This window comes from Natator depressus, chromosome 6 (assembly GCF_965152275.1).
Source record: "Natator depressus isolate rNatDep1 chromosome 6, rNatDep2.hap1, whole genome shotgun sequence".
NCBI classification, from domain to species: domain Eukaryota; kingdom Metazoa; phylum Chordata; order Testudines; family Cheloniidae; genus Natator; species Natator depressus.
In genome coordinates, this window is record NC_134239.1 from 38,374,725 (window position 1) to 38,387,624 (window position 12,900).

General features: G+C 40.4%; 1 protein-coding gene across 1 annotated transcript in view; it reads right to left on the minus strand.

The window, feature by feature from the left end:
• PPFIBP2 (PPFIA binding protein 2) overlaps positions 1-12,900 on the minus strand; it is a 207,821-nt gene that overhangs the window by 62,509 nt on the left and 132,412 nt on the right. The window contains exon 6 of the mRNA XM_074955092.1: positions 633-764. Within this exon, the coding sequence (XP_074811193.1) occupies positions 633-764 (132 nt within the window). The remainder of the gene's footprint in view (positions 1-632; positions 765-12,900) is intronic.

Here is a 12,900-nt window from a genome sequence, read left to right on the forward strand (position 1 = left end):
TAGATAACAGGACAGAAAACAATGCCCCTATATAAATCTGTGGTGTGCACACACTTGGATACCGCATACCGTTCTGGTCACCCGATCTCAAAAAAAGATAATTCCTCCACATAAGGGAAAATCCTGCCCTCCCACCCCACAGGTCTGGTGTTCATGACTGCTTCAGAACCAGTACAGATCTGCTGTATGGGACCAGGCGACGATTGCGGAGAGCCACCAGCCATTTCCTCCACACAAATAGGGAGCATATCAGCTGCGGTAGACCTGAAACTGCAGTAGCAGCTGCAGAACTGCATTGTTGCCTTTGGAAGGATTCCTATACCCCTCTCCCACAGGTCTGTGGAGGAGGAAGGGTTAAGTGATGAACAACTTTTAATGATGATTTTGGAATGGACTCTGGGTCTGACTAAAGTGGCACAGTAACCTTTGAGATTAGCAAGTATAAAAAGGAAAACACAGACATAAATACAGTAGCAACTAGGGCAGATTACCAAAGGTATAGACAGTGCTCTGTAAGCGGGAGGCAGCTGTTGCACACGTATTTCAGCTCAAGTGCTTCTCAGAACTACAGTATAATGTACACGCATGAGACTGAGCATCAGAAAGTAAACAAGGAACTAAGTGAGACTCACCTCAGCTTTGTTCTGCTTCTCTTCATATTCACTCTGTTCCTTTTCCATGCCAACCAACTTAATCTTCAGGTCTGAAACTTCTGCCATTAGATCTAGTTTCTGAGTCTCTAGTGACGTTCGACTTAGCAGCTCCTGAAAGAACAGCAGAGTTTCCCCCCTAATTATTATTATTTGTATAAAACACTAGCAGTGAACTAATGTATTACTAACATTTATGTGGACAAAAGTCCCTGCCCAAGGAGTTTCTACTTTCAGTGCAGATTCAAGATGACTCTATATCTTATTTAAGAGCCACATTCACTCAAAAGTATAATTTAAAGTTTTTTTAATTACTGTAAACAGTAATAGATTTTACTTTTAAGGATTTTTTAAAAAATAAACAGGAATTAAACAGTAATAAGGACCCAAGAGTTCTGAAGAAATTCAAATATGAAATTGCAGAACTAACATCTGAGGTATGTAACCTATCACTTAAATCAGCCTCTGTACCAGATGATTAGAGAGTAGCTAAAAAAAGGCTTCAGAGGCGATCCTGGCAATTGCAGGCCGGTAGGCCTAACTTCAGTACCAGACAAATAGGTTGAAACTATAGTAAACCACAGAACTATCAGACATAAATAAATACTTTATGTTAGGGAAGAGTCAACACAGCTTTTGTAAAGGGAAATCATGTATCAAACTATTAAAAATGTTTGAGACAGTCAAAAAGCATGAGGACAACAGTGATCTAGTTAATATAATGTACTTGGACTTTAAGTAAGCCTTTGATGAGGTCCCTCATCAAAGGTTCTTAAATAAAGTAAGCTGTCATGGGATAAGAGGGAAAAGCCTCTCATGGATCAGTAACTGGTTAAAAGATAGAATACAAAGGGTAGGAATAAATGGTCAGTTTTCACAGTTGGAGAGAGGTAAATAGCAGGATCCCCAGAGGAGCTGTACTAGGTCCAGTCCCGTAGAACATATGAATTAATGATTTGGAAAACAGGGTGAACACTGAGGTGGCAAAGTTTGCAGATGATATTAAATTACTCAAGATAGTTAAGTCCAAAGCAGACCACAAAGAGTTACACAGGGATCTCGTAAAACTGGGCAACAAAATGGAAAATGAAATTCAATGTTGATAAGTGCAAGTAATGTACATTGAAAAACATAATCCGAACTATACATACAAAATGACGGGTTCTAAATTAGCTGTTACTACTCGAGATCTGGGAGTTATCGTGGCAAGTTCTCTGAAAATATCCACTCAATGTGCAGCGCCAGTCAAAAAAGCTAACAGAATGTTAGGAATCATTAGGAAAGGGATAGATAAGAAGACAGAAAATAATGCCCCTATATAAATCTGTGGTGTGCACACACTTGGATACTGCATACCGTTCTGATCACCTGATCTCAAAAAAGATATATTACAATTGGAAAAGTTGCAGAGATGGGTAACAGAAATGATTACAGGTATAGATCATCATCTATACGAGGTTAAAAAGACCGGGACTGCTCAGTTTAGAAAAGAGATGACCAAGAGGGCGGGAGGGGTCTACCAAAAAAGAGAAAGGTCTACAAATTCATGAATGATGTGGAGAAAGTGAATAGGGAAACATTATTAACTCCTTCACATAACACAAGAACTAAGGGTCACCTGATGAGATTAATAGACAGCAAGCTTAAAGCAAACATGAGGATGCATTTCTTCCCAAAATGCACAGTCAAGCTGAGGAACTTGCTGCCATGGCACATGACGAAGGCCAAAAGAATTAGCTAAATCCACAGAGACTAGGTCCATCAATGGCAATTAGCCAAGATGGTCAGGAATGCAACCCCATGGTGTCCCTAAACCTCCAACTGCCAGGAGATGGGACTGGACGACAGGGGTTAGATCTCTTGATAATTTCCCTGGATTGTTCATTTAATCGTCTGAAGCACCTGGCATTGGCCACTGTAAGAAGATAGGATACTGGGCTAGATGGACCACTGGTCTGACTCAGCATGGCTGTTCTTATGCACTCGCTGTCTATAATTTAAAAAACATGTGGCATTGCAGACAAGTTTGAAATAAGCATTTATTACTGTTGGAAAAAATAACTATTATATATGTTATTACTGGAATTGTGACAGATTTATAAAATATTAGAGTGAAAACATTTTCAAGTTCAACAGAATGCTCTATGAAGAAGAAAATAGCTGAAAAGAGATTGTTTTGCTATTGCAGAAAAATCAAACAACTTGACTGCAAACGTAAGAGGAAAGCAACCTTTTCTACCCCCTCCACTGTGTGTATCCTTCCAAGGATGTCAATGAATTTTGCAGCTATTTTTCCTAAATGTTCTTCCATATAAACTACTAGAGAATATTTTTTTCAGGAGAATGTTTGTGGCTGAGCTATTTCATGGCCAAGACACCAAGTTGGAATATGTGGAGGCTGAATTAAGTACAAGCACATAATCCTACACAAATCTTCAGATGACACAATAGAAAACAGGATATCAGATAAAATCTTTTCATAGAGTTTTCTGCAGTCCTGTGGCTGAGTGCCTGAATTCCAGAACACTTACCCAGACAGAGATTGATTTTAATATTACAATGCAGTGATTTAGATTAACAAAGCTTTTTATAATGCATTATTCAGCAAAATATACTTTCCCAACATGGAATCCTATAAAAGGCCTGAGAAATCCACTTCTGTTGCTGCGTTAACAGAGACAGGCAACTTCTTTCCTATCATGTGAAATGCACCTTGAAAGTTTTCTTTGCACATTGTAGCAACTGTTAATTTTGGAAGAGTATGCATGCTGCAAAGTGAACAATGTTGAATGGAAAGTGATGTGATCTAGTTGGAATCCAGCACAGAAGACAATATCTAAACTGAGCCACATACTAAACTAGAAACATTTGGCCAAGGCTTTTGCGTAAGCAAGTGAGCTGAGTTTATTTTTTGAAGTATTAGAAATCTGTGGTAGAGCATGGCATGCTTTGGATAGAAATAGCAAAAGTGATTCTCATACCAGTCTCGCGTCGTGTTTGGAAAACATACATCTCTTAAGATTTATCTCCTCACACTTTTCCATTTCCATGGCAGTCAAAGCCAAGAAAATAAGATGACAAAGAATATAATTTTCAAAAGCACCTAAGGTACTTAAAAAACAGGAGGTACTTGTGGCACCTTAGAGACTAACATTTATTAGAGCATAAGCTTTCGTGGGCTACAGCCCACTTCATTGGATGCATTGAATGGAACATATAGGGAGAAGATATATATATATTACACACACACATACAGAGAAGGTGGAATTTGCCATACAAACTGTAAGAGGCTAATTAATTAAGATGAGCTATTATCAGCAGGAGAAAAAAAAACTTTTGTAGTGATAATCAAGATGGCCTATTTAGACAGTTGACAAGAAGGTGTGAGGATACTTAACATGTGGAAATAGATTCAATATGTGTAATGACCCAGCCACTCCCAGTCTCTATTCAAACCCAAGTTAATGGTATCTAGTTTGCATATTAATTCAAGCTCAGCAGTTTCTCGTTGGAGTCTGCTTTTGAAGCTTTTCTGTTGCAAAATTGCCACCTTTAAATCTGTTACTGAGTGGCCAGAGAGGTTGAAGCGTTCTCCTACTGGTTTTTGAATGTTATGATTCCTGATGTCAGATTTGTGTCCATTTATTCTTTTGCATAGAGACTGTCTGGTTTGGCCAATGTACATGGCAGAGGGGCATTGCTGGCACATGATGGCATATATCACATTGGTAGATGTGCAGGTGAATGAGCCCCTGATGGTGTGGCTAATGTGATTAGGTCCTATGATGGTGTCACTTGAATAAATATGTGGACAGAGTTGGCATCAGGCTTTGTTGCAAGGATAGGTTCCTGGGTTAGTGTTTTTGTTGTGTGGTGTGTGGTTGCTGGAGAGTATTTGCTTTAGGTTGGGGGGCTGTCTGTAAGCGAGGACTGGTCTGTCTCCCAAGATCTGTGAGAGTGAGGGATCATTTTTCAGGATAGGTTGTAGATCTTTGATGATGCGCTGGAGAGATTTTAGTTGGGGGCTGAAGGTGACAGCTAGTGGCATTCTGTTATTTTCTTTGTTGGGCCTGTCCCGTAGTAGGTGACTTCTGGGTACTCTTCTGGCTCTGTCAATCTGTTTTTTCACTTCAGCAGGTAGGTACTGTAGTTTTAAGAATGCTTGATAGAGATCTTGTAGGTGTTTGTCTCTGTTAGAGGGATTGTAGCAAATGCGGTTGTATCTTAGAGCTTGGCTGTATACAATGGATCGTGTGGTGTGTCCTGGACGGAGGCATGTAGGTAAGTATAGCGGTCAGTAGGTTTCCAGTATAGGGTGGTGTTTATGTGACCATTGCTTATTAGCACAGTAGTGTCCAGGAAATGGACTGCTTGTGTGGATTGGTCTAGGCTGAGGTTGATGGTGGGATGGAAATATTTGAAATCATGGTGGAATTGCTCAAGGGCTTCTTTTCCATGGGTCCAGATGATGAAGATGTCATCAATGTAGCGCAAGTAGAGTAGGGGCATTAGGGGACGAGAGCTGAGGAAGCGTTGTTCTAAGTCAGCCGTAAAAATGTTGGCATACTGTGGGGCTATGCGGGTACCCATTGCAGTGCTGCTGATTTGAAGATATATATTGTCCCCAAATGTGAAATAGTTATGGGTGAGGACAAAGTCACAAGGTTCAGCCACCGGGTTTGCCGTGACATTATCGGGGATACTGTTCCTGACGGCTTGTAGTCCATCTTTGTGTGGAATGTTGGTGTAGAGGGCTTCTACACCCATCGGGGCCAGGATGGTGTTTTGTGGAAGATCACTGATGGATTGTAGTTTCCTCAGGAAGTCAGTGGTGTCTCGAAGATAGCTGGGAGTCCTCGTAGTGTAGCGATGAAGTGAGCTGTAGCTCACGAAAGCTTATGCTCAAATAAATTTGTTAGTCTCTAAGGTGCCACAAGTACTCCTGTTCTTTTTGCGGATGCAGACTAACATGGCTGCTACTCTGAAACCTAAGGTACTTAGCTCCACCTCTGACCCATTTTCCAGAGTGATGTATACTTTTAGGAGCCTAAACCTGCTTGAAAGTCAATGGGTCTTAAGTGCCTAAGTAACCTTTAAAAATAGAATGTCAGCTCCTAAAGCACATAGGCATATTTTGAAAATTTTACCCAAAATCTCAAATGGGGTACTAAAGAAAGGGGCTAGACTCTGATCTCATTTACATGAGGTAAATCCAGAGGAATTTCACTGAAGTCAGCATAACTGCTCTGGATCTAAACTGATGTTATTGAGATCAGAATCTGGTTCAAAATTATTGTGTGTGTTTAATATGGTTTACAGCCAAGGAAGGATTTTGAAAAATCAAAGCAAACAAAAATTTTGAAGTTATACAGTCATTATTTATTTAGAACCCAAATTTAATACACCTCAACATTGTTTTAATCTGGTGAAGAATACGGTCTGGATTAAAAACAGTAATTGGCTGTCATTTGTGCTGCAGCATCAATTATCTAAACCACCTACTTTTCCCATAGTTGTGCCCATTCCTGCTGACATTGCTAAGGGTATTTGAGCACAGACAGAAAAATAAACAGAAGAGGAACGGCGTGTTTTATGCCTCTGCAACCCTGAAAGTGTTGCATCTGTCTGCTGCTGAATTACTTCATTGAATTACATCTGATTATTTCCTCTTTTGTTTGTCTCAGTATTTATAGTTTAATATTTTATTGATGTAATGTTGTTCAGAAACTTGGTTCCAAGAATCACTCAATATATCATTTCAGTAGTGACTGCTTTTTACACCACAAATTCTATTTTCAAAACTGAGAGTCAAAAACTTTATAATGTATAAAACATAAAAGTTATCCTTACACGTTTTTCATGTTTCAGTCCTTCTGGAAAGCAAGGATAAAGGACCACAACTACAGCATCTTGTAAAGGATCACTATCCAGAGGTATATATCACCCCAAACTGGAGCAGGCTTTACTATTGTAACTTTAAATTAGAATTTTAACTTCAAAAGGGGAACTACACAACAATGAAGAAGCTTGTTAAATGGAAATTAAAAGGAGCAGTCACAAAAGTGAAATGCCTGCAAACTGCATGGAAACCATTTTAAAACACCGTAATAGAGGCTCAAACTAAATGTATAACACAAATCAAAACAAGTAAGAGGACCAAAAACATGCCACCATGGCTAATCAGCAGAGTAAAAGAGGTGGTTAGAGGCAAAAAGTCATCCTTTAAAAACTAGAAGTCAAATCCTATTGTGAAAAATAGAAAGGAGTATAAACTCTATGAAGTCAAGTGTAAAAGCATAATTAGGAAGGCCAAAAAAAAAAAAAAGAACTGAAGAGCAACCAGCAAAAGACATACAAAAAAATTTGCTGTTAACTTTTAAGTACACCAGAAGCAGGAAGCCTGCCAAACGTTCAGTGGGGACACTGGACAATCGAGGAAGGAAGACAAACCCACTGAAGAGAAGCTAAATGAACTTTTTACATCACTCTTCACTGCACAGGATATGAGGGAGATTTCCACCCCCGAGCTATTCTTTTTAGGTGACAAATCTGAGGACTGTCTCAGACTGAGGTGTCAATAAAGGAGTTTTTGGACAAACTGATAAATTAAACTATAATAAGTCACCAAGACCAGCTGGTATTCCCCAAGAGTTTTGAAGGAACTCATATATGAAACTGCAAAACTATTAACTGCAGTATGTAATCTATCACTTAAATCAGGCTCTGTACCAGAAGACTTGAGGACATCTGATACAATGGAGATTTTCTTTAAAGGCTCTAGAGGCGATCCTGGAAATTAGATGCAGTAATAAATAACTTCAATACTGGGTAAACTGGTTGAAACCACAGTAAAGAACAGAATTATCAGACACATAAATGAACATGATATGTTGGGGAAGAGTCAACACATCTTTTGTAAAGAGAAACTGTGCCTCACCAATCTATTATAATTCTTTGAGGGTGTCAGCAAGCATGTGGACAAGGGAGGTCCAATTCATATAGTATAGTTCGACTTTCAGAAAGCCTTTGATAAGGACACACACCAAAGGCCCTTAAGCAAACTAAGCAGTCATGAGATAAGAGGGAGGGTCGCCTCATGGATTAGTAAATCATGGATTAAAAGGATAGAAACAAAGGGTAGAAATCAATCAGTTTAAACAATAGAATGAAGGAAATAGCAGGGTCCACAAGGATCTGTACTGGGACCTGTGCTGTTCAACATTTTTATAAATGGTCAGGAAAAGTGGGTAAACAGTGAGGTGGCGAAGTCTGCAGATGACACAAAATTACTCAAGATAGTTAAGACCCAAAGCTGACTGGAAAGGGATCTTACAAAGGGATCTCTCGAGGCTGGGTGACAAAATGGCAGTTAAACATGAATGTTGATACGTGCAAAGTAATGCATACTGGAAAACATAATCCTATCTATTCATACAAAATGATGGGCTCCAAATTAGCTGTGACCACTCAAGAACGAGATCTTCGAATCATCATAGCTAATTCTCTAAAAAAAATCTACTCAATGTGCAGCAGCAGTCCAAAAAAGCTAACAGAATGTCAGGAATCATTGAAAGGGATACATAGTAAGACAGAAAATATCACAGTGCCACAATATAAATCCATGATACGCCCACACCTTGAACACTTCATGCAGTACTGGTTGCCCCATCTCAAAAAAACAAAAAACAAAGAGAGAGATTAGAATTAGAAAAAGTACAGAGGGGTGCAATAAAAATGATTAGGGATATGGAACAGCTTCTATACAAGGAGAGATTAAAAAGTCTGGGGCTTGGTCTCCACTACAGATTTATGTCAGTATAACTATATGGTTCAGGAGTGTGAAAAACCCACACCCCTGAGCAATGCAGTTATACCGACTTATCCCCTGACAGTTTCCTCCATCAACATAGCTGCCACCTCTCGGGGAGGTGGAATACCTATGCCAATGGGAGAAGCTTAGTTTCTTCACTAAGTGCTACAGTGGTGCAGCTGCGCTGCTATGCAGTATTTGTAGACAAGCTCTGGGACTGTTCAGTTTAGAAAAGAGACAACTAATGGGGGGATACAGAAAGAGGTATACAAAATCATGGATGGTGTGGAGAAACTGAAGAGGGAAGTGTTTTTACCCCTTTGCATAACCCAAGAACTGGGGTTACCCGATGAAATTAATAGGCAGCAGTTTAAAAACAAACATAAGGAGGTACTTTTTGTGCACAGTCAACCTGTGGAACTTGTTGCCACAGCATGTGGTGAAGGCCAAACATATAACTGGGTTTAAAAAAGAATTAGGCTCATGGAGGATAGATCCATCAATGGCTAGTAGCCAAGATGGTCAGGGATGCAACCCCATGCTCTGGGTATCCTTAAACCTCTGACTGCCAGAAGCTGAGACTAGACAACAGGATGGATCACTTGATAATTGCCTTGTTTCATTCATTCCCTCTGAAGCATCTGGCACCAATCACTGTCGGACGACAGGATATTGGGCTAGATCAGGGATGGGCAAACTTTTTGGCCCTAGGGCCACATTGGGGTTGCAAAACTATACGGAGGGCCAGGTAGGGAAGGCTGTGCCTCCCCAAACAGCCTGGCCCCTGCCCCCATCTGCCCCCTCCCACTTCCCGCCTCCTGACTGCCCCCCTCAGAATCCCTGACCCATCCAACCCCCCTGTTCCTTGTCCCCTGACCGCCCCGTCCTGGGACCCCTGCCCCTAACTGCCCCTTGGGACCCCACCCCCTATTGAACCCCCCCTTCTCCCTGTCCCCTGACTGCCCCAACCCCTATCCACACCCCCGTCCCCTGACTGCCCCCCCCGAACCTCTGACCCATCCAACCCCCCCACACTCCCTGACTGCAGCCCCGAGACGCCCTGCTCCCCACCCCCTTACCATGCCAGAGCCAGCCACGCCACCGCGCTGCCCGGCAAAAGCGGTGGGCCAGAGCGCTGGCAGCGCAGCGCGCTCAGGCTGTGGGGGAGGGAGGATAGTGGGGGAGGGGCCAGGCAGGACGGTCCGGCAGGCCAGATGTGGCCCGTAGTTTGCCCACCTCTGGGCTAGATGGACGACTGGTCTGACCCGTATGGCCGTTCTTATGTAGCTTTGTATGTTATTGTGAACTTGGTATGAAGTAATCAACATTTTAAAAAGGCTAGAGCACCAGGTCCGATGCAACTGTTGCACTTTGGCTCCCATATATAAACCTTAGTTTGACAGACTACGCTTACTGTTGAAATGAAATGTTTAGAGTACTTTTTGAGTTTGACATCAGTTTGAAGTTTCTTTATTATTGCTAAGGACCATTATACAGCGGGAACACCACTTTAAAAAAAAAATTCTGTATCAAAAACTTGTGCATCAATGCAATACAAGATCTTTCCTTAGACTACACTGCATAGTACTCCCTTATGAAAGATTTTGCCACAGTTGCTCATGTAGAACAGTACATCTTATCCATTCAGTAGTCCCATGTTGGTTTTAATGGTTCTGTTTGAGCAATAAGGTGCTATTCAACGTGATAAGTGACTGTTTTACACCAGCTGAGGCTCTGTCCTGCATCTAGAAAGTCTATAACTTTTGGTTTGATAGAAAGTGCAGTTTAAAGTTCTCGAAATGAATAACATCTGTAAGCAATTACTTTAATCTTCTAGCAGATGCTTCTAGTAAATAGTTCAGCAGCAGAATATAACCCATTTTGTTACAGAGAAATTATAGAGTACTTCAGTGGTATAAATGCAATTTGAAACCAGCTTGAATAAATATGCAGTTGTAAGAAAAGAAAATACAAATTTGTGTTGTTGGTTTCCAAGTAAAAAAGGATAATACATGAAATGCAGAAGGGTAATTTGGGCTACAGAGGTTTTAGGAGGATCTTTAAAAAGCCAAAGTCCAATGCAAAAATAGAACATATTCTACAAAGATGTCTTGTTTCTAAAATGTAATTAGTATTTCTTTTAACTGGTTTACAAAGTAACTTGTTTAAAAAGTGACTTTTACCTCTTAAAAACTAAGACAAATATTATTTCAGAGCAGAATTGTTATAAAGAAAAGCCATGCACAAGCTGTTACATTATGTACACCACACAGATCAGTGTACAGCAACCCTAAAACATGCATCCTATTTCTAAATGCAGATTTATTTCTGAAATGCTCAGAGTACATTGTATAAATTAGCATTTTTGATTTTTACATTAAAACATGCCTTTTAATAATTCCAATTAAATTTGGGCATGTGCTATTGCTCACTTTCAAATTCGCACAACAGATTTAGCTGGCTTGGAAAAGCACTGTTGTTACAAGTTGTTATAAGACGATCTTATAAAGTTGTTATAAGAAGGTTTTAAATGAAATAGGATAATTTAGAAAAAAGGCCTCTGCAGAGTGTCTCTTTAGCCCAAAATAAAAGTAAGTACAGTAAGGTCCAGGCTATTCAGTAGCCCGTAGGGACAGGAGGAAAGTCATGCAATACATTAATAGAGAAATCATAGAGAAGATTCTCAGTTAGGTAAGAAAAACTATTCTGCACAAATACACGATGTGAAATACTCTGCTGAAGAATCACTTTGTACTTTCCATCTTTAGTTAAAGCAGTTTTGAAACAGAATGGTTAGAGACCTACCTGGTTAGCAAAATTCAGCAAGAACCACCACTAATGAGGACTGCACTTTTCAAGTGCTGTGTGTCAGCTGTGGTAGAAATAAGATATTCGCTTAACTCAAAACACAGCTGAGAGCAACGTACATGTGTAATCTCCATGAAATGGTGCAAAACAGCAGCAGACAGCGAATTACAGCTCTCTGATTCACCATTTGCACATTATATAGCCAAGCAAGTGGAAAGCACTGAACTTACCAATACTCCGACTATTTGAATAGTCTTTGCATATATGTGTGAAGAACAGAGCAGTACCTACATTAAATGTAAACTAGCAAAAGGTGTGCAATGCTCACCTATGCAAATAGCGACATGATTAGCCAGTTTGCTACTATAAACTTACTAACAACCAAAAAAGCACAGAATATATCACCACTTAAAACTCTCGCACCAAGCCAGCTACTGCAAGTACTTGCTGCAAATTGTAAAGAAGTGTTGAAACTTGTCTGCATTCTGGTATCTTGGGTAATTGAAAGTTGACAGTATGACCCTTTCTGGGTAGCAAAACCCCCATAAGGTGAAGAGTTATTTCAGATTTACACTATTGTAACTTAGATCGAAATCTGGCCCACTCATATACAGGAAAGATGATAGCGAGAATGAAATAATCACAGGCTACAGTGCATCTCACACACACACAAGTTGCTGCCCTTGCACCATTTCTCCCTTCATTTTTTAAGCCCCTAGTGCCTGTGGAGGGAACCATGCTCTCCAATGGTATCCTGGCCAGCCCTTTCAGAGACACAAGCGAGGACGGAGTTCCAAACACCCTCCCCCCTGCTTCTTAAACCTATGAAGTGGTTTGGCCAGAATCTCACCCCAAGAGGAGAAAAGACATAAATACAGACCTATTTGTGTTCAGATCTTTATTTTCTATTTATATTCTTAAGCGACAGTGTCCTGAAGACAGTCTGACTGATCCAAGACTCTCTGGCAATAGACCTCATGGGAAACACCTCTTGTCATAATGTTATGGGGACTATCTGAACAAACTACACGGAGTCCTCTGGATTGACTATTGCTGATCATATGCCAAATGCAGGACAGCTATGGAGGACAGGTGGAATCAAATGGTCAAAGCATGGCTAGGAGTTGGGACTGATATGAGGGAGGAGCACAACATGCTGAAAACCAAGACTAGTCCTGAGGAATCAAGCCCTTCTTGCTCTTGGAAGATTAAGTTTACCACAGCCTTGTTTGTACTCATTCACTTGGTCAATCTTGGATAGTCCTTCCAAGGCTAATTAGACAATAGACAATCTTCAATAGTGAGTCAGAGCAGAGACTCAGCACCTTGCCTCACCCTTTATAATTTACCTACACATGGACAATATAAATACCAAATGTTTATCTATCTAGTTATGGACTAAAGCCTTGTCTAAAACAAAGACCTGCACTGGAACTGCCAAAACTCTCTTCTCTTCTATTTATTTATTTTTGACAAAGCGGATAGACTCAGGAACCTCTAGTACTGAACTCACACATCAAAACAAATGTTAAGCAACTCTTAGCACTTCAGGATGAATTTCTTCTCAGTCAGAATGGGATGTATATTTAGGGCCTATCCAAAGTGCTAAAGTCAACAGAAATTTTTCCACTG